Here is a 21005-nt window from a genome sequence, read left to right on the forward strand (position 1 = left end):
ACCAAAAACAAAAATAAACTCAGGGACCACCCCGAAATGTTAGTACTGCCTTTCTGTTTGCACTAGTGTTATGGAAGAATTTCTTCTTTTCACTTTCTCTGGCATCTAAATTTTCTTCAGTGAGGGTACCTAGTACTTTTTGCAATCACGGGAAAGTTATACTTAATATGTACGAAATGTTCTGCAAACTGAAGACAAAAGTCTGTACTGCGATTTGCTCTCCTGCCCCCAGAGAAAGAAAGGGAATAGAAAGAGAAATTTGCAGAGCATTTACCCTGAGCCGGGGGAGTTGGGGGTGCTTCCCCCTCCACCACTTGGACCTCTTTATCCACATGAGGACAGGATTACTTCCCCATTTCACGGAAATACAATGAGACAGCCCCTCCCCAGGTTTCTCACTTTTGAGCCTCACACACAGAATCCCTTGTCGTATCCCATAGCCACAGTGCTTCCCTTTTTGCCCCTTTTTTGTTGGATGTTATCCTGTCCGATGAAGTTATCACGAAGTCTTCATCCATTTCCTACTGATGGGCATTTGGATTGTTTCCAGTTTGGGGCTTTTCCTTGGCCCGACTTTAGATTTAGAATCTTTCTGAGCCGAAGCAAGCAGAGTGGGATTCCTTCCTGTTTGTGCTGTGGGCTGGAACACGAGTGGTGCCCAGGGTGCCTCGGTCTCAGGCCTGACCACACACCCCTGGGACTGTCAGTGATCTAACTCCAGAAAGGATAGCACATGCCACATGTCACAGGTGGTGGAGCCCGATGCCATCAGAGCTCAGTTCCCCAGCTGTTCCACCTGTTACCTTCCCCGATGGAGCCTCACTGAGAACTTTCCAGGACAAGACTCCACCGGCCTCTGGCCTCCTGCACCTCTGGGCCCTCACACTGACCCCTTCCACTCTCACTTGGCTCAGCACCTTCAATGCTTGACGTTCTCTCTTTCTAGAATGCTCTTCCACTCTCCCCTTCATCTGCTTAGCACTAGCACTTATGATTGTGGGGGACAGTTGAGGTTTGACTTATAACTCTTCCTGAGACATGTTATTGAAACTGTCTGGGCCTCAGTTTTGTCATCAGTGAAATGGGGATAATAACATAGAGCTGCTGGAAAATTAAATGCCTTCATTTCTCGGACAAGCATGTACTGAGTGCCACTGTGTGCTAGGCGCTCTCAGATGCCCTGGGGATGCAGCATCACATGAGGCAGTGTATATATACTTGATCATGAGGACTTAGCAGGGGACCCTGGAGAGTGGCCTGCTGCTGAGCAGCTCTAGTGAGTGTTGACAGTGAGACCTCTGTCACAGTCACCCTGCTCTTTCTTGACTCAGGGCAATGTCTCAGCCTCAGAGGCACCTTCCTTGAAACCCTAGCCAGGTCAAGGCCCCCCGATCCCCGTGGCACTCCAATTTACTTTGCACACTTGTCAAGTCACCACTGGCCCAAGACGCAACTATTAAATTAACAACTTAGAGAACGTCTTGCCATCTTGCAGAGCCATGTGTCCTCCGAGCCTCATGACAGCCCCAGGAGAGGGACAGGTGGCAGTCCCCATGTTTCAGTGGAGTAGATGAGACATGAGAGACAGAAGAGCCATGTCTATCCATCCATTAATCACTTCTCTGAGCCCTCCTCTCACCCAGGAGGGTGGGAGTAGGGGGATGTGTGTGGCCCCCAGCCATGCTCCAAGCTCCACGACAGCCCTGTTTGTACCCCATGTCACAGGCTGAGGAGAGTGTGATGCAGGAGAGGAAGGCCCTTGGGCAAGAGGCCACCGTCAGGAGGGGAACTGGGACTTAGCCCAGGCAGCCTGGCTGCAGAACTGGACTTTTTTCAACACTATTCCTGATAGATCCTAATTCGTAGGTGTCTGGGCTCTATGTAGCCCTTCGGATACAATCACAACACTGTAAGTGAGTCGTGACTCTGTTCACGCAACCAGGCCCTGCTCCAGCCTTGTCCTTGCTCATCAGGATACTCACCCCAGCTCCCTCCTGGCCTCCGGCCCCCAGCTGTCCCCCCACTGAGAGCCACCATGTCACCCCTGGACTTTAAAACAGCCAGTGCTCCCCTTGCAGTGAAGACCCTTCCCAGGCTAGTCTGTTCCTTCCCCAGGCCCACCACTGGGCCCAGACTTCACCCATCCTGCCCCTCCAGCCCTTCTGAAAACACACCTTGACGTTGAATGGCCATAGCCACATTCTGCACCTGCCTGGCACCAGGTACCCTTCCTCACGGGTCACACATATTGTTAGTTCAATCCTCACAACTATGATGCCCAGAAGTGAGTCTCCTTCCCACATGGAAGCAGGCTCCAAGCTGGGGCTGCCCTGAGACCATGAGTCCCTGTCCCTGCCACCACCTGTCCCTCCTATGTCTGCCTGGCCCTGGCTTGTCTGCAAGCACCCAGTTCACAGCCCTGCTTCATTCACTGAGCAACTACTGTGTGCCAGGCCCTGCTGTAGGCACAGTGAACCGGATGTTTGTAGAGCTGGGTGCAGAGAGGGAAGCATGGAAGACAAGAGAGCAGGACTGGGGTGCTTTGTGCTCCTGATGGAGGTGGGAGCTAAGTAAAAGTGGGGGGAACAGGGAGGGGCAGAGGACCAGAGACCCTCCCTGCAAAGGAGCCATTGACCTGGACTGAGTCTTCACCTAACCCTGCCCATCCACTGCCTTAGGCAAAGCTGGGGTGCTCTTACCTCCCTCCCCAGGCAGTTATCTGCACCCGGGTTCAAATGCTTATCTGGGCTGGGGGTGAGGGTACAGAGGTAGAGAACAGGCCAGACTCAACCAACAGGGCAGGGCTTGGCCCAGGAGGCCTAAGAAGGCAACTCCTAGGTGGACGAATGGAAGGAGATAAGGGGAAGGGCAGGAGGAAGGGGACAGGTTAGGGTGAGTGGACGGATGGTCACATATGTGAGTGAATGGGGCAGGCATCAGGGAGGAAGAGGTCTCACAGGGCAGGGATGGTTAGAAGGCCTTAGCAAGGAGAAAAGCTTTCTTTTAGAGAGCCTTGAGTGATTAGTGCCCTGAGCAGGTGCAGAGGCTGGGATGGTGTTCCAGGAGGGGACAGCATGAGCCCAAGTGTGGAGGAGGAAGAGAAGGAAAGTGGCAGGCACAGACAGGGATGGTGCACTCAGCAGATGCCAGGAGCTCTCCGGCACTGAGCTCCTAATGTGTGAAAAGGCATTTAATCCTCTCACTAATCCTAGGAAGTAGATTTTATCATCCTCATTGCACAGATGGGGGAGCAGGCCCCCAGAGGTCTAAAATTCACCCCAAGTCACAGAGGTAGTAAAGGAGCAGCCATTAGGACTCCAGCAATCTAACCACCAGGCTACCGGGCTCACAAGCAAGAGCAGTCAATGGGGCTGGGGCAGGGACCAGTTGAGTGCAGCGGTGGAGGGCTGGCCTGTGGGGGCTGACAGGTTGGCTCCAGCCATCCTCACCCAATGTGGTTCCTGGAAGGTGGGGCACAGAGCCTCTGGTCAGCCTAGAGGTCAGTGCTAGCATAGCCTGCAACCTTCTAGAAGGTTTAGAACTTATAACTGGGTGGCATAAGGTAGAAACAAAGAAGAGGCTGTATTCTAAGTGGCTACCCTGTGCCTGGGCTGTGCTAAGTTGCTGTGATACGGGTTTGTTCTCACTTAGTCCTTGAGGCCCCTGCCCCCATGTTACAGAGGAGGACACTGAGGACCTGGGAGGCTTAGTCTAGGCCAAGTGGCTCAGTAAAGGACCCCCAAGCCTGCCAGCCTCCCTCAAGGAAGTCCCCACTGAAAAGAGAGGCACAAGGCCCTTATCTCAGGGAAGGAGGAACTACAGGAAGTCATTACAAAAGCACTGAGTACAGAAAACTAACAATATTTTTTAAATTGTGAATGCAAAAAACTAACACAAGACTGTAAACTACTAAACTTTGTTATCGGTTCATTACGTTCAAAATGTATAAGAACAATTTATCTTAATAGTGTTAAGATGAACAATTCACTTAATCATATCCTACCACAGTTAAATTTTTAATAAAGGATTTCTTGACAATTTATTTCCTTAAAAATCCCAACGGAACACAGTGAGGTTTTTCAGTGTTAGTGATGTTTACCTACCATAGCTGAAGTGGAAAGTCCCATAAATAAGAGGCCATGTTCCAGGATGAAAGGAGAGGAGAGGGGGTTGGTAGTGGTCCTCAATGAGCCCACATCCCCTTGCCTGACTGTTGTCTGTACCCTTGACACTGAGCACGGAGGCAAGTGTGCATGGAGGAAGGCTCAGCAAGTGTGAGCTAAAGGAGTGAGGGGACATACGTACTTGGCTATTAGGTGGTCGTCAGAAACCCCAGGACTATTTCCTCTGTGACATCACAGAACATCAGCGTCCTGCCAGGCAAATGTTAAGCTGGAAGGACAGGGGGAACCATCCACTCCCAAGAACCTCCCCACCTTGTCCATCTGACTCTGTGTCAGTGGTCACTGAGTGCTCTGGTTTAAGATCATCTGCTCTGGGGCCAGTGGGTAGGGGAGTGAGAGAGAAGGGAGAAAGAATAGGCTGCAAACTGTGCTGGAGTGGTCCACACCTGTCTCTCCCCCTGCAGCCAGGGCAGCACTCACATCTGTTTACACCATTGCCACCTAAGTGATCATTTACATAATTATGTTTAGTGTCCTCCTCACTTGAGGTCAGGCTCTGGGAAGTCAGGGCTGTGTCTTTCTTGTCCACGGCTGGATTCCCCAGAGCCCAGCAAGATATTTGACACATAGCAGACACTCAAAGAATATCTGTCAAATGAGCAAAACAACACATTGATAGTGGCTGAATAATGAACAGGCGTCACAGCTCAAAGAATACATTGAAAACAACAGAGAGTCCAGCCCTCTTGGCTTATAGTGGATAGACCTGATGGAGACTTCATATTTATTTAGATTGAGGAGAAGCAGACTACAAGTCCTGGTTCTGTTACTTTGGAACTTTAAGACTGAAGAGAGAGAACTTTTCCTCTCTGAATCTCCATTTCCTCAGCAATAAACTATTGGATATGAGGAGAGGCAGAGACATGTGGTTGGTAACCCCCACATGATAGGATTTCTACAAGGACTAAGTGAAATCACCACCTCAGAGCATTTAGTACAGGGTCTGGTACACAACAGGCACTTAACAAATAATGGCTTCGCCCTTCTGCCTAATTGGGAACCTGCCCAGGATGGCACTTTGTTTCAGAGTAAGGATTGGATCAGCCTGGTGTTGTTTGGGAGAAGAGGAGAAGAACTGGCTGACTTTGGTCTTTAGGTATGTATGTTAAATTTTAAGGATAACTACTAAAAGAAGAGAAAGAGAAAATATATAAATTCCAAAATTGTAGATGGAGAACCTGGAATAAAAAGAAACTCAATCAGTGAAAAAGATGACAGGAAGGAGAAAGAATAGGCTGCAAGAAATCAGGACAAACAAAAAGCACAAAACAAAACAACAGTAAGAATAATTCCCAGTGTATTAGTGATTACAATAAATGTAAATGGACTAAACTTCCAGTTAAAGGACAAGAGATTTTCAGACTGTATTAGAAACAAAATCCAGGGACGCCTGGGTGGCTCAGCGGTTGAGCATCTGCCTTTGGCCCAGGGCATGATTCTGGGATCCGGGATCAAGTCCCACATCGGGCTCCTTGCAGGGAGCCTGCTTCTCCCTCTGCCTATGTCTCTGCCTCTCTCTCTCTCTGTGTCTCTCATAAGTAAATAAATAAAATCTTAAAAAAAAAAAAAGAAACAAACAAAATCCAAAAGACACCCTAAGATACCAGGTCAGAATGGATGAAAGCAAATAAGAGGGTGAATGCTAACAACAACAAAAAGAAAGTAAGTTGGACCCAGTTTTGCCACTGAGGGCTTCAAGATATATTGGCATTGTCGCCCAGGCCAAAAAGTGTGCAGGTGCAAATCAACTGACACAACTGGGGTGATTTCCAAATCAGAGTCTTGTCCACTCTGGCCCATTCACTCAACACGCTTGGCTGAAGTTGGCCATGAACTAGGGGAAAGGGAATGCAGAAACCATCCAGATGGAGTGTACTCGCCAAGGAGAGGGTTGCGTTAAGCCGGTGTGATAAGAGAAGGTGTGTGACGCCTTAGTGAGCAGGGGAACAAAGAGGGCTTGCCACAGGGAAGGCAACTGGAATTTCCCAGAGAACAAGGAAGGAGACAGCATTCTGAGCAAAGGGCACAGCTTGTGCAAAGGCAGAGAGGCTGGGAAGAGCATGGTGAGCACATGGAACCCATACATCTCCCTGGGGCTAGAGGAGAGGAGAGGAGAGGCACTGGGGGAGTCCTGCAGGGCCTCTGACCCCAGATCAAAGGTGCTAGGGAGGACTGTGAGCAGGGATATGGTAGTGTCTGAATAGCATGTTAGCCACTGTAGAGGAAAGATACTGAGGAAGAAACTGGATGTCCAGAGTTGGACAAACATTAATGATCATTATGAGCTGAATCAGCAATTTTAAATATATATATTACTGCATGCTTGCCATGTTCCAAGCACTCACAATTTTGTCCAAGCCTCCCAGTAATCCTGCAGCACCTGTGAGGAAATGTGGGCTCAGAGATATAGACAGAGATAGAACACTTACCAAAGGTCACACAGCTGGTCAGCAGCAAAGCCAGGATTCCACCCCGGGCCCAGCAACTCCCCACTAGGCTGCCTCCCCAGGCATCCTGCAGAGGAGGGAGAATTGCCTGGAATCCTGGTAAAAATAAAAGCACTCACTATTTAAAGCAACCCTACAGCACATCTTCAATAAAGCCAAGCTTCCCTTTACAGCAACACCCCCGTCCTGCTTAGTTCTCAAGTGCATTAGTAAAGTGTTTGGGGGGACCCCACCCCCCTTGGAAATGCCCCTCATCTCCCTTCACACATGCCCTTCCCATTGGTATTGAGATCAAGCGCACAGAGCAGGAGCAGCCTCAGACTCTGCCAGCATACACCTTCTGGACATATCCTAGTTTCAGCCCTCTATCCAGAGGACCCGGGAGATGTGGGAGCATCTCTGGACTGGAATCCCAGCTGTGCACTCCCCAGAGGGCCCAGTGGGCAGCCCGACTGAGTCACTGGACCTCATTGAGCCTAGGCTTCCAGGTTCAAACCCCAGCTCTGCTGCTTCCTCATTGTGTGACTTCACTAAGCAGGTTCCTTCTCTGAAAAGTAAGCCTAACGACAGCTGCCTTGCAGGGCTGGTGGGGGGCAGCTGAGGTGACAAATGAATGCCCGGCCCAGAGCCTGACATCTGTCACCTGGATTCGGTGAGCACCTGTAGTACCAAGCCTTGTGCTAAGCAAATGTCAGTGATTCTCTTGAGTCTTGAGGACAACGTTGTAAGGTTGACATTGCGATGCCCTTTCACAGCCAATGGCTCCTCCCCCATTTGCTCCTTCAGAACTGCTTTATCTGGAGTATGCAATGAAAACTAATGGATGGATGAATGAATAAGAGACATTTGGTCTGGATCCAGGGAAGAGAGCAGGAATTTTCCAAATGGACAAAAAGGGAAAGGCATCCTGCGAAGAGGGAACAGCATATGCAAGGATAGTTCCAGAAGGTGTTAATGGCTAAAATGTCACTGGAGTGAGGACTGAAAAGAGCAGGGGCCATGCAGAGGGGAGAGGCAGGCAAATGCCAGGCCAAGCGGGCTTCTGATGCAGAAAGCAGTGAAAGCACTGGGGAGCCCTGGAGGGCTCCAGAGGAGGGCCCCCCTCCTCCTTGGTGTGAGCTGGTGGGGAGCCGTAATGAGAACAGGGACCCTGGAAGGAGGGAGGAGCAGCCAGGAATGCAGTGCTTTGCTCCCCAGCTTGCAGATGAGTTTCCTGGGAACTGGGGAGGCCCCAGAACTAAGTGCCACCGAGACTGGGTGAGGGTAAGTTGTCTCTAGCTCCTGGGCCAGCAGCCCCTTTGTTCTAGATTTCTCGGTCCAAATTCTCAAGTCTAACCTTTTCAGACCCCACCTCATTCTCCCCCTGGTGATTAGCAATGACCAGATCCTCCTCCTCCAGCTGCTGTTGTCCTTACTATTATTTCTAATAGAAACAGCGAGTGAGGGCCTGCTTTGTGCTGCAAGCGTTTCCCAAGGCGATGATAAAAGGCACCCTGCAAGGAGGGTTCTGTGCCTGTGATGTTTGGGAAACCCAGAGTGGAGCAAAGTGGAACAGTGCTTCCCCACAGGACTTCCCGGACTTCCAGCCTGCAGCAGTGGCGCCTCCAGGAGGGACCGCATGACTCTAGATGTTTTTGATCAGGGAAGCTTTTTGTTGCTGCTGTTGTGTAGCACCTCACGGGATGAGCCCACATATTCCTTGTGCTCCCTTGGAGGAATGAACCAAGGCTGCAGCCACCCACGTGGCCACGGAAGCCAGGTCCCAGGGCCTCGCAGGGTCCTGGGGCTACGCTTCCAGTCTTGGGTATACGGCCGGGTGTCTACAGAGACCCCAAGCCAACCCACCTCGAGGTCATCTTGCCAAGTGTGTTTTGTCCCTTCCCCTAGTCAGATTCTGCAGGTGCCACCAGCGAGCTTTGACCAGACTCCTTCATGTGATAGCATTTACTGGGGTTTTATCCCCCTCTAAAAGTTAGCCATGGGGGCACCTGGGTGGCTCAATCAGTTAAATGCCTGCCTTCGGCTCAGGTCATGATCCTGGAGTCCTGGGAATCCAGCCCCACAGCTCCCTGCTCAGCAGCGGGGAGTCTGCTTCACCATCTGCCCCTTTCCACTTGTATTCTCTCTCTCTCTCTCTCTCTCTCAAATAAATAATATTTTTTAAAAAATTTTTTAAAGATTTTATTTATTTATTCCTGAGAGAGAGGAAGAGGCAGAGGGAGAAGCAGGCTTCGTGCAGGGAGCCCGACATGGGACTCAATCCCAGGACTCGATCCTGGGCCTCCAGGATCACACCCTAAGCTGAAGGCAGATGCTCAACCACTAAGCCACCCAGGTGCCCCAAATAAGTAAATAATCTTTAAAAACTAAATAAGGGACACCTGGGTGGCTCAGCGGTTGAGCATCTGCCTTTGGCCCAGGGTGTGATCCTGGGGTCTTGGGATCGAGTCCCACATCGGGCTCCCTGCATGGAGCCTGCTTCTCCCTCTGCTTGTGTCTCTGCCTCTCTCTGTGTGTCTCTCATGAATAAATAAATAAAATATTAAAAAATAAATAATAAAAATAAAAAATAAATAAAAGTAGGGCAGCCCTGGTGGCTCAGCGGTTTGGTGCTGCCTTCAGTCCACGGCATGATCCTGGAGACCCAGGATCGAGTCCCGCATCGGGCTCCCTGCATGGAGCCTGCTTCTCCCTCTGCCTGTGTCTCTTCCTCTCTCTCTTTCTCTATGTCTCTCATGAATAAATAAATAAAAAATCTTTAAAAAAAAAGAATACAGTCTACTGTATTCTATATAAATAAATAAATAAATAAATAAATAAATAAATAAATAAATGTTAGCCATGTTCACTACAGGAAATTAGAGAAGGCAGAAGCGTATTAAGGAAAAGAAATAATTAACCCCAGCAAGTCCATCTCGATGTCCCACAGGAGGTATAACCCTGGGAAACAATTCAAGATAGCCATGGAAATCGTTTTTGAAGCATATATTACAAAATGGGAAAATACAGTGTAATACTATTTTTTTAGGTTTTATTTTTATTTGTCATCCCTACCTTCAACATGGGGCTCAAACTCACGACTCTGAGATCAAGAGTTACACGCTCTACCAACTAAGCCAGCCAGGCAGCCCTCCAGTATAATACTATTAATATAGGGCCAAGGAGAGTATATTATGTCACCAAAATGTTGTAAAATATTTAAAAATGTGAAAAAGAGATATCTTTGCATTATATACATAGAAAAAAGATTGTAAGGATATATGCCAAATTGTTAACGTAAGTAGAGGGCCTGTGGCTGATTTTTCTTTTCTTTGTAGACTTTTTCCTGAAATGAGTATATATCACTTTTATCAGCAGCAGGGGGAAAGGCATATGGAAATTTGCTTTGTTATTCTATCTAATGTCCACCAAAGCTTGTAGGAGATTTTAGCTGATGTATGTTCCAGGGGACAGTCCCTTCCTGGTCCCTACTCTGAGCTGTCTCCCCAAACTCCATCCCACTGTTCCTGGAAACTGTTCACATGATCTGAGAATCGCAAAGTTTTAACAGCCCAATTGTATCTCCTCATCTGTCCCTTTTGCCCTGAGCATACAAAGACCCCTTCCTCAGGCCAGGGGCCCTGAGCTGTTCTCCTCAGGAATCTGATTGCCACGGAGGGAACAGAGGGAACCACCCTCAGTTCTGGTTGGGAAGGGCCTCTGAGACAGTGGCCCCTGGGGGTGCGTGGACTCTGATGGATGACCAGGGCATGTAGTTGGCTGGGGCGGGGGCTGGGTGGCATAGGAGCTGGGTGTTGATAGGCAGATGGCAGGAGGCCAGAAAAAAAGTAGGGAAGTCTTCCTGGCAGAGGGAACAGCAAGTGCAGAGTCCCAGAGGCTGCATTCTGGGACCTGCTGAGAGGAAAAGGAGGAGGGGGTGACACTGGAAGAGGAAGGGGAGGTGGTGCCAAGCCCAAACCCATCAGTGCCGCTGGAGGCCGGAGGCTCGTCATCATTCCTAGTCTTTGTCAGTGTGGAGTGGAAGAACCTTGTGCTGGGAAAAATGAGGCTCCTGGAGAAACAGGGGGTGTGGGCGTAAACAGAAGTCTGGGGCCTGGTGTCCAGGTGGGAGAGGAGGAAGATGAGCAAGGCTGGGCCATGGGATGGAGAGGAGGGGAAAGGATGGGGAGCCAGAGAACATGAGCTGGCTCCAGAGAACAGTGGAGAACTGGCGGGTCCCACCCAGAGAGTGTTAGGCTCATATCCCTGATTTTCAGTTAGATGGTGCAGTAAGGGGCTCTCCGTCCCAAGAGCCACCCTTCACAGGCCCTGACCCCAATAGTGTGCTGGTTGCGGAACGCCAACACCACAACCAATGGGTCAAGAGCCCCTGAGCACTCTCCAGTGATCACAGCACGGCCCCCAACGTGGCTTTCACTCTCCCTTCATGGCCAGCCCTGGATGGGAGGCCCAGTGAGTCCAACCAACAGGCCCCATAGCCAGGAGGGGGAGCCTGAACCAGGCTCTGTCTTCACTGTACAGATGGTGTCCCAGCCACTGGCCACCTCTGTGGGCTTCCTTTCCCACCTTTCGGCAACAGGTGCCACCAGTCCTAGCTCATAAAGCTGCTGGAGGATAAAACACAGTTGTGTTCACAAAGCTTCAAGGAGTCAAGGAAGCACCTGGTAAACCTGCCCGGCCTAATGTGATGTCACTGGCCACACGGGGCCACTGAGCACATGGGCTGTAAGCCACACATGGAGTTTCAAAGACTTGGTGCAAAAAGAGGGTAAAATATCTCATTCATAAGTTCTCATCTTGATTACCTGTTGAAATCATAAATTCTAGATAGAGTGGGTTAAATAAATCTAGTATTAAAATTGATTTCACCTGTTTCTTTTTCTTTTTCTTTTTTTTTAATGTGGCTTCTAGGAGATATAAAAGTAAATCTGGAGTTCACATTGTATTTCTGCTGAAAATAGTACTGACCTAAGTAGTGGGTATTGTTATTCTGTGATTATGACAGTATCGAGAATCTTTATTGTCCCTTAAGCTGGGTGCCTCTCAGGTACAGTCTTTTTAAAGATAAATCTTTATTTATTTTTAAGTAGCCTCCATGCCCAGCATGAAGCCCAGTGTGGGGCTTGAACTCACAGCCCTGAGATTGAGACCTGAGCTGAGATCAGGAGTAGGACGCTTAACCGACTGGGCCACCAGGTGCCCCTAAAAAACTTTTCAAAGTGTTTTTCTACTTATTATAAAAGTAACTTAGGTTCACTAAAGAAATCAGTAAATAAAAATTGCCCTTAATCCCCGACAGCTGGAATTTATTACCAGGAGCTTAGAGTATTACAGTCTTGGTACATATATGAGTACACCTAATTCTTCAGGTTCTTTTTAAAATTCTACGAAGTCAGAAGGGTGCCTGGCTGGCTCAGTCAGTGGAACATGCTACCCTTGATCTCAGGGTTGTGAGTTCAAGCCCCATGCTGGGTGGAGAGATTATGTAAAAATAAAATCTTTAAATAAAGTAAAATCTTAAAAAGTGGTGACCACATAGTATGGTGTTTGGAGTTCTCTATTTCCCAGCTAATATCATAAGGCAGGCATTCCCCCAAGGCATTAACAAGGCTTCAGAAATGCCATCTGATGGCTTCAGGGTAGGCCATGACTCAGTGTAGCCAGCACTGTGACTGCGACTGCTAAGGGGAATCTGGTCAGGTTCTGCCTCTGTGCCCAGCCCAGCATTGCCCCTCCTGTGGCCCCTCTGCCTCAGATGGGAGAGGGGGTGCAGCCAAGTTCAGGGGTGAAGAGCGGGGACAGCCGGCCTCCAGCCAGTCCCAGTCTGTCACCTCCTCCCGACTGACCTTGGGCGAGTCACTGGACCTCTCTCTGCCTCCTGCTGAGATGGAGATAATTTTAAAACAGCAGATGTGTTTTGGCCTCTGCTGTTAAAGGGTGAGGTACCAATGTCCAGCACATAGTTTATAGCGCCCCCTGGGACCTTCCCCTTAGCAAGTGTGGGACTTCTAGAGTGAAGTGTCAGAATAGTCGCATGTGTGGGAGCAAGAAGAGCTTTAACGAGCTTCTTATGAGTTCTGATCAGGCTCTACCACCGAATGGTACTTGGTGCCAAAGTTTGGGAAAATCTTCCGGTATTCAGAGCTTTATGGATTTCATAGTCCCAGATATTGAGTAAGCACCTATCTCGTAGGACAGTTTTGGCGGATTAAATGGGTCGTTGCCCATAAAGCATTTAGAATGGTGTCTGGTGCCAAAGAGGGGCTCAGTGCATGTTAGCTGTTGGTGTATTTTCAATCTTTTTTACTGAGGCGTAACTTACATTTTGAAGTATAATTTACATATAACAAAATGCCCCTGTTTTAGGTACAGTTTGGGGAGTTTTGACAGTTGTATTCATCCGTATAGCCACCACCCCAGCTGAGAACCTTTCCATCACCCCAGAAAGTTCTCTCATGTCCCTTCCCAGCCTGGCCTCCCCCTACGCACTCAGAGACCACTGCTTAGGACACACAGAATGTGGAACCAATGGGACCCTACCATAGGCCCTCCTTTGTGTCTGGCTTCTCTTATTCAACACGATACCCCCCCATGAGATTCGCCATGTGTATCGATAGCTGCTTCCTTTTCAGGAGCCATCGTGTTTGGCTGTTCCCCGGACGACAGACATTTGGGTTGTTTCCAGTTAGGCTGTTAGGAACACGGCTGCCAGGGGCACCCATCAGGCAACCTTGGAGGGACATCTGCTCTCCTTTCCCTCGGGGAAATAGTCAGGAGTGGGCTGGCCAGGCCGTGTGTAACGGTGTGTGATGCGTGTAAATGGTGTGTTTAGCCTTGTCAGAAACCATCAAACTGTTACCCAACATGATCTTCCGGTCTTCCACTCCCCCGCCCCACCACTACGAGGGACAGAGGGCTGGCCTGGTGGTGGCGCCCCTCTCTGATGATTACCCACAGGTCCTCACTCTCGCCTGTCTCCCCTCCCCCACCCCAGGTGATCCGGACAGACACGTTCAAGCACCTGCGACACCTGGAGATCCTGCAGCTGAGCAAGAACCTGGTGCGCAAGATCGAGGTTGGCGCCTTCAACGGGCTGCCCAGCCTCAACACGCTAGAGCTGTTTGACAACCGGCTCACGACAGTGCCCACGCAGGCCTTTGAGTACCTGTCCAAGCTGCGGGAGCTCTGGCTACGCAACAACCCCATCGAGAGCATCCCCTCATACGCCTTCAACCGCGTGCCCTCGCTGCGGCGCCTCGACCTGGGCGAGCTCAAACGGCTGGAGTACATCTCGGAGGCGGCCTTCGAGGGCCTGGTCAACCTGCGCTACCTCAACCTGGGCATGTGCAACCTCAAGGACATCCCTAACCTGACAGCCCTGGTGCGCCTGGAGGAGCTGGAGCTGTCAGGCAACCGGCTGGACCTGATCCGCCCGGGCTCCTTCCAGGGCCTCACCAGCCTGCGCAAGCTGTGGCTCATGCACGCCCAGGTGGCCACCATTGAGCGCAATGCCTTCGACGACCTCAAGTCGCTGGAGGAGCTCAACCTGTCCCACAACAACCTGATGTCGCTGCCCCACGACCTCTTCACGCCCCTGCACCGCCTGGAGCGCGTCCACCTCAATCACAACCCCTGGCACTGCAACTGCGACGTGCTCTGGCTGAGCTGGTGGCTCAAGGAGACAGTGCCCAGCAATACAACGTGCTGTGCCCGCTGCCACGCACCAGCCGGCCTCAAGGGCCGCTACATCGGGGAGCTGGACCAGTCGCACTTCACCTGCTATGCGCCGGTCATCGTGGAGCCGCCCACGGACCTGAATGTCACAGAGGGCATGGCCGCGGAGCTCAAGTGTCGCACGGGCACCTCCATGACCTCCGTCAACTGGCTGACGCCCAATGGCACCCTCATGACCCACGGCTCCTACCGTGTGCGCATCTCAGTCCTACACGATGGCACACTCAACTTCACCAATGTCACGGTGCAGGACACGGGCCAGTACACGTGCATGGTGACGAACTCCGCAGGCAACACCACCGCCTCGGCCACGCTCAACGTGTCAGCCGTGGACCCCGTGGCGGCTGGCGGCGGTGGCCCTGGAGGCGGCAGCGGTGGCCCAGGGGGCAGCGGGGGCAGCCCGGGAGGCGGTGGGGGCGGCGGCTACACCTACTTTACCACCGTCACCGTGGAGACCCTGGAGACACAGCCCGGAGAGGAGACCCTGCAGCCGCGGGGGACGGAGAAGGAGCCACCCGGGCCCACCACGGACGGCGTCTGGGGCGGGGGCCGGCCAGGGGACGCCGCAGGCCCTGCCTCGTCGTCCACCACGGCGCCCGCCCCACGCTCCTCGCGGCCCACGGAGAAGGCGTTCACGGTGCCCATCACGGACGTGACGGAGAACGCCCTCAAGGACCTGGACGACGTCATGAAGACCACCAAGATCATCATCGGCTGCTTCGTGGCCATCACGTTCATGGCTGCCGTGATGCTCGTGGCCTTCTACAAGCTGCGCAAGCAGCACCAGCTCCACAAGCACCACGGGCCCACGCGCACCGTGGAGATCATCAACGTGGAGGACGAGCTGCCTGCCGCCTCGGCTGTGTCTGTGGCCGCCGCCGCTGCAGTGGCCGGTGGGGGGGGCGTGGGCGGGGACAGTCACCTGGCCCTGCCCGCCCTGGAGCGCGACCACCTCAACCACCACCACTACGTGGCGGCCGCCTTCAAGGCGCACTACAGCGGCAACCCCAGCGGCGGGGGCTGCGGGGGCAAGGGCCCCCCGGGGCTCAACTCCATCCACGAACCTCTGCTCTTCAAGAGTGGCTCCAAGGAGAATGTGCAAGAGACGCAGATCTGAAGCCGCCGGGCGGGGTGGGGGGTAGGGGGCGCGCCCCCGGGGACCCGGGCCCCCCTGGGACCCTCCCCACAGCCCTGGCCCCGCCCTCGGACCGCGCGGGGCAGGTGGGGGCCGGAGGGGCCGCAGCCCCGCTTGCGTATGGACCCCAGGGCGGCGCACCCCCGCGAGGACAGGGCGGGGCTCCGGGACGCGAGCCTCCGCGGTTCGGCCGCCCCCGCCCCCATCCCAGGCGCAGGGAGGGGGATGCCGGATTCAGGAGAAGTGGCTGGAACCCTCCGCTTTTCCTCCTCGCGCTCTCAAACGACCCTTCCCGGCCCTCCGCCTTCCGGGGGAGAGAGGAGCTTTTTGGGGGGTGTCCTTTCCCCTCATCCCCAACAACCCTCCTTTTACGGTTCATTTTTTGCAGTTTGACGCCTGTCCCCCTCCCGCCCCTCCGCCCTCGAAACTGAAGAGACAGACGCGTGGTCAGAGCCTCCAGACCCCCTGCCCCTCCCCTCCTTCCACCCCTGGCTCTCACCTGCCCCACAGACTCTTTTGATACTGAAGGGAGGTTTGCGTCAACGACTACCTGCTCTGTAATTACTTTAAAAAAAAAACACGGAAAAAGTAAAAAAAAAAATATTTTTTTGGGTCATGAAAGCATGGAGGACAGAGAAAACAGAGTGAATACCGGCCTGGGGAGCAAAGAGGTTGAAGTCAAGTGTCAGGGGCCCCACCTGGAGGGTCAGGGGGGTCAGCACCTCTGGGGGCCCTTAGGTCCCTCACCCTTGACCTCAGAACCCCCGGAGACGGACTCAGGCACCCAGCGCACCCGGATGTACTGGGCCCCTTGGCCCTGTCCCCCCCCTCCCCCGCCCACTCATGACCACCCCACCCCCACCCCCACCCCCGGTTCCACGGGCTGGGTGACTCCCAGTTCGGAGTCCAGGAGGTGTGGGCGGGGCGTGCTCCCCCTGGAGCCCGTAGGGGAGGATCCTTGCTGCCTCTTCTAGCTCCGCTACGCTCCAGTCTTCCTTGGGCGCACCCTCCATGTCTCTGTCCAAATTCCCTTTTAATGAAGGACATCGGCCATAGGGGATTAGGGCCCACCCTGCTGCAGCAGGACCTCCTAACTTGCTCATCTGAAAGACCCTGTTTCCCAATAAGATCACATTCACGGGTCCTGGAGGTCAGGACCTCAACACATCTTTTTAAGGGACACGAGTCAATCCACAACGGAGTCAAACCGGAGCGTTGCTGACCCCTCTGCAAACCCACAAGCCCCTGCCGGGAGGAAGGGGTCAGGATGCACGGGGAAGGGCAAGGGCGTGAGGTGCTCCTGGCTGCTGGAGCTGCTGGGCCTGCCGGCTGGGCTGAAGACTGCACTTCCGTCAGACTCGCTCAGAGGCAGAGGGATGGGAGCGGGAGAGGGTGGCGCTGTAACTCAGAGGCACAGGGGCTCCCACAGAGCCCTGGGAGGGACAGGAGCCAGCAGGTGGAGGGAACCCCAGGGGTCGAGGGGACGGCAGGCAGGGCAGCTGCTGGTGGGACGTGCCAGGGCCGCAGTCTTGTGCTGTCTAGCCCCGCACAGCCCGATGGAAGTGGAGGGTGTGTTGGGGATGAGGCGCTGCTCCCGGCAGACGGGGCCCACGGACAGGACTGGGGCCCCATACTCGGCAGGCCTGGGTCATGTGTGCTCTGTGCCCCCTTCTCGACGTGGGACTCCTACTAAAGCACTTTCTTCCCTTAGGCGCCGGCGACTGTTGCCTGCCCCTGCGATGGTCGTCTGGGGTCTCCGGCCCTGTCTGCCTGTGACTGTCTGCTCCCACTTGTCAACCTGGGACTCTTGGAGCCTGGCTCCCTGTCCCTCCCTTTCATGCTCTTTCTCTCCCATCCTCTTTCACTGCGATCCTGGTTGCCATGGCAATACTGCAGCGGGTACCAGGTGGTGGCTGGGGGCAGGGAGCCGCACTGCTGCCGCAGCCTCCGTCGCCATCTCCGATGCCAGGCACCTGCAGGGACTAGTGGCTGGGCCTCATTTGGGGGGACCTCAGGGCCTCCGCAGGCCCCACGGACTTCTCCTTAGTCAGTGGGAGGTGGGGAGAGGGGGCGGACTGTGGGAGGGAGAGCTCAGTATTGGGGGGGTGGCATTGTAGTTGCGAGAGGAGTAGATGAAAGGTGAGAAGTCAGGAGAACAGAGGGGCAACCAGACTGGAGACAGACCCTGGGGTAGGGGGTGCGTGCAGCAACAGAGCTGGGATTAGCTGGACTGGGGACGAGGGGGTGGGTTGCAGCAACAGAGCTGGGATGAGCTGGGCTCCAGCTCTGTTCTGCCTGTGGGGCGCCACCAGGCCAGGCCTCCCGGGGAACGTGGGGTGGGGAGGAGATGCGGGGCCTGGCCCAGCTGGGGACAGAATGGCAGCCGGCCCAGAGAAGGCGGGGCGGGGCTGGAGGGCTGGAGGTCCAGGGAGAGGCCCAGAGACAGCGATGGGAGGGAGCAAAAGAGTCGGGGACAGAACCAAGGGAGGAAAAGATGGAGGAGGAACGTTGACAAGAAACACGGGTGCCTAGGCATGGGGTTGGGGTTTGCGTAGCAGGCCTGAGGGCAGGGACCAGAAACCCAGGAGCAAGGGACAGACTGGGAGCCCTGAGACCCCATCAGCAGCTCTTCTCCCTGGCTCCCAACCCTCTCTACCCCCACCCCAAGCAGGATGCAGTTTCCATGACAACCTGGCTGGCCAGAAAGGGGGGCTGGGGACTGCAGAGGAAATTTTCCACATCAGCAGGAAGGGAGGAGGGTAGAATGCAGGGAAGGAAGGGGCTGGGTACAGTGGAGGCCACGCGGGGCCCTGGACGCCCACCGCCCCAGGATCCTCATCCCCACCCCCACCCAGCCGACCCACACCCTCTCCACTGAGCCACTGTGGGAAGGGAGGCTCTGGAGAGGATCAAGGGTCAAATGTTCAAAGATCAGCCACTGCCCAGGCCTGGAGGGGAGGGGGGCAGTGAGCAGCTGAGAGCTGGGGCCTGACGCAGGCCACCAGATTCCAGGACATGGCTCTTGACGGGGTCCCGAGGAGGGTAGGGGTGGTGGGCTACGGCCGCCTTGGTGAGTCCCCCACCTCTGGGGCCTCTTCCCCTGGCCTCTTCCTGAAGCCCCCAAAGCTCTTCGCCCACCACACACATACTTACCTCTAGGAAAGGGGGCAGGGGTCTTTATCTGCAACCTGGCTCTGCCCCTGTGTCTGCCTGAGCACCGTCCACTTCCCACCACGGGGCCCCATCCCCCTCTCTGGGTCCCTCTCCCCCCTTTCTGATTCTCTGCCCTCTACCTAAGCTTCTGTGTCCCCCCCCCCCCCGCCCTGCCCCACCTGGGTCAGTGTACCCTCCCTCAGCTCCGGTATTTCTGAGTCCCTGTCCTCCTCCCCATGGGTCCCTGTCCCCCTCCCTCTGGGTCTCTGCCCCCATCTTTCTGATTAGCCCTCCCCCAGGTCCTTGTCCCCCTCCCCCGGGTCCCTATCCCCTTCCTCCAGGTCTCTGTCCCCTCCCTCTAGGTCTCTGCCCCCATCTTCCTGAGTACTCCTCCCCCAGGCCCTTGTCCCCCTCCCCCAGGTCCCTATCCCTTTCCTCCAGGTCCCTGTCCCCCTCCCTCTGGGTCTCTGCCTCCATCTCTCTGGGTCCCCCTCCTTCTGGGTCCTTGTCCCTCTCTCACTGAATCTTCCTCCCTCCCCCCAGGACAGTCCCTTGTTTCTCACCTGCTGACTCAGGGACCAGAACTGGGCCTAGAACTTGTTTTTGTCTGGAATCGAGACCCAGGACGAATGGCAGGAAGCGTGCCCCCTGCCCTGCAGCTCCAGAACCTCGCTGCTCTCGGGGAGAGGTCAGTGATCTCCCCATGAAAGGCTGGGGCTCCCTGAAGCTCCTGTTCTGGCCTCCCTCAGGTGCTGTGATCCCAGGCACGTCCCTTACCCTCTCTGGGCCAAACGTGAGACAGGACAAACCATCCTGCTTCCCCTCAGAACAGGGTGAAGAGCATCGGGCCTCCAGAGGCTCTGAGGGAGTCTGAGGAGGGGAGTTGCAATGCCTCTCCAAGGCCCTCCCCCATCTCTCCCCTCCCCCAGGCACCCTGACCTTGTGGTGGAAGTGGCCCATCCCAAAATAATCCAGGAATCTGGGGCAAAAATCCTGCGTTACTCCAACCTCCTGGTGAGCCCTGCCCAGCCTGCCTCGGCCCCACCCTACCCTACAGTGGGATCCATCCCCTGACCTCAGCAACCCCCCCACCTCCATCCACCCCAGGTGGGGTCCCCCTCAGCCCTGGCTGACCAGGCCACAGAGCAGCAGCTGCGAGAGGCCTCGCATCGCTGGCACCATGCCGTGTTCGTGGCCCGGGGGGCCCTGTGGGGCACTGAGGACATCACCAGACTGGACGCAGCAGGGGGCCTCCAGGTGAGGACCCGCCGGGATCCCGGGCAAACCAGAGGGGGCCTCCAGAGACCTCCGGCCCCATCACCCTGGCTGTCACTTCCAGAGTCTTCGTGTCACCATGGCCACGCACCCCGATGGCTTCCGGCTCGAGGGACGGCTGGCTGCAGTGCCCAGCACTGGGCCTCGCACAGTGCTCTACGAAGGCCCTGTCCGTGGGCTCTGCCCCTTGGCCCCTCGCAACTCCAACACCATGGCGGCCGCTGCACTGGCCGCCCCCAGCCTGGGTTTTGACCACGTGGTCGGGGTGCTTGTGGCTGATCTCAGGTGAGCTAAGGCGTGTGGGAGGGTCAGGCGGGGGGCCAGGCCAGCCAGGCTCACCACCCTGCTTGCCCCAGCCTCACAGACATGCATGTGGTGGAGGTGGAGCTGAGCGGCCCGCCGGGCCCCTCGGGCCGAAGCTTTGCTGTGCACACCCACAGAGAGAATCCCGCTGAGCCAGGCGCCGTCACGGGCTCGGCCACCGTTACCGCCTTCTGGCGCAGCCTCCTGGGTGCGGCCCCTGCAGCCCCTCTCCCCAGGCCCTGGCTCTGCAATCCGCAGAGCCCAGGTCCCGGCTGGGTCTGGGTCTGCGGGTCTGATATGGTCTCTAGTTGACTGATCTTTATGTCTGTGTCTCCTTCACTTTCTCCTCCCCGGCTTTGACTCTTGAGAGACCCATCCCTGTAGGAACCTCCCTTCTCTGCCTCTCGCTGGGATCCCACCACCCTTCTCCCTGTGTGTCTCCTCCCCCACCCGGGTCGGTCCCTCCCAGCAGGTGTCTGACTCTCCTCATCGCGCGGTCCCAGCCTTTTATTCCCTGTATCTCCCTCCACCCCCGCAGGCTGCTGCCAGCTCCCCTCCAGGCCGGGGATCCATCTCTGCTGAGAAGCCGCCTCCTTCCCTGGTGGACATCTTCGTCTCATTTACGTCCCCATCCCGGGCCTCCCCGCTGTCTCAGTAAACACTGGAAGCTCCTCTCCCTGCATGGTCCGTTGTCTCTGGTCCCTTGGTTCCCTTCTGTGACGTCACGCGGCGACTTCACACTAGGCTTGGTGCCACCATGGAGGATGAGCACCT

General features: G+C 54.8%; 2 protein-coding genes and 1 long non-coding RNA gene across 9 annotated transcripts in view; 2 read left to right on the forward strand and 1 right to left on the reverse strand.

Annotated features, from left to right (window-relative positions):
- Positions 1–4747, reverse strand: part of LOC102154857 — a 56624-nt gene extending 51877 nt beyond the window's left edge. The window contains exon 1 of one of the 3 annotated variants that reach the window (XR_005354503.1): positions 4104–4746. This is a non-coding gene — a long non-coding RNA (uncharacterized LOC102154857). Of the gene's footprint in view, positions 1–4103 lie in introns of all 3 variants that reach the window. The other 2 variants (XR_005354504.1, XR_005354502.1) reach the window with 2 other exon arrangements.
- The window catches only part of LRRC4B (leucine rich repeat containing 4B), a 63221-nt gene extending 47100 nt beyond the window's left edge, over positions 1–16121 (forward strand). For all 5 annotated transcript variants that reach the window (XM_038528080.1, XM_038528079.1, XM_038528081.1 and 2 more), the window contains one exon: positions 13626–16121. In XM_038528080.1, coding sequence (XP_038384008.1) covers positions 13626–15482 — 1857 coding nt within the window. In that variant the 3' untranslated portion in view covers positions 15483–16121. The remainder of the gene's footprint in view (positions 1–13625) is intronic.
- Positions 16122–18420: 2299 nt separating this feature from the next.
- ASPDH (aspartate dehydrogenase domain containing) lies at positions 18421–20913 on the forward strand. The gene is made up of 7 exons (XM_038528088.1): positions 18421–18570; positions 19197–19341; positions 19583–19667; positions 19761–19910; positions 19993–20213; positions 20285–20439; positions 20770–20913. The coding sequence occupies exons 1-7, from the start codon at positions 18516–18518 to the stop codon at positions 20811–20813; spliced, it is 855 nt and encodes a 284-aa protein (XP_038384016.1). The 5' UTR covers positions 18421–18515; the 3' UTR covers positions 20814–20913.
- The last annotated feature ends 92 nt before the right edge of the window (positions 20914–21005 follow it).

This window comes from Canis lupus, chromosome 1, assembly GCF_011100685.1.
Source record: "Canis lupus familiaris isolate Mischka breed German Shepherd chromosome 1, alternate assembly UU_Cfam_GSD_1.0, whole genome shotgun sequence".
Lineage (NCBI taxonomy): Eukaryota > Metazoa > Chordata > Mammalia > Carnivora > Canidae > Canis > Canis lupus.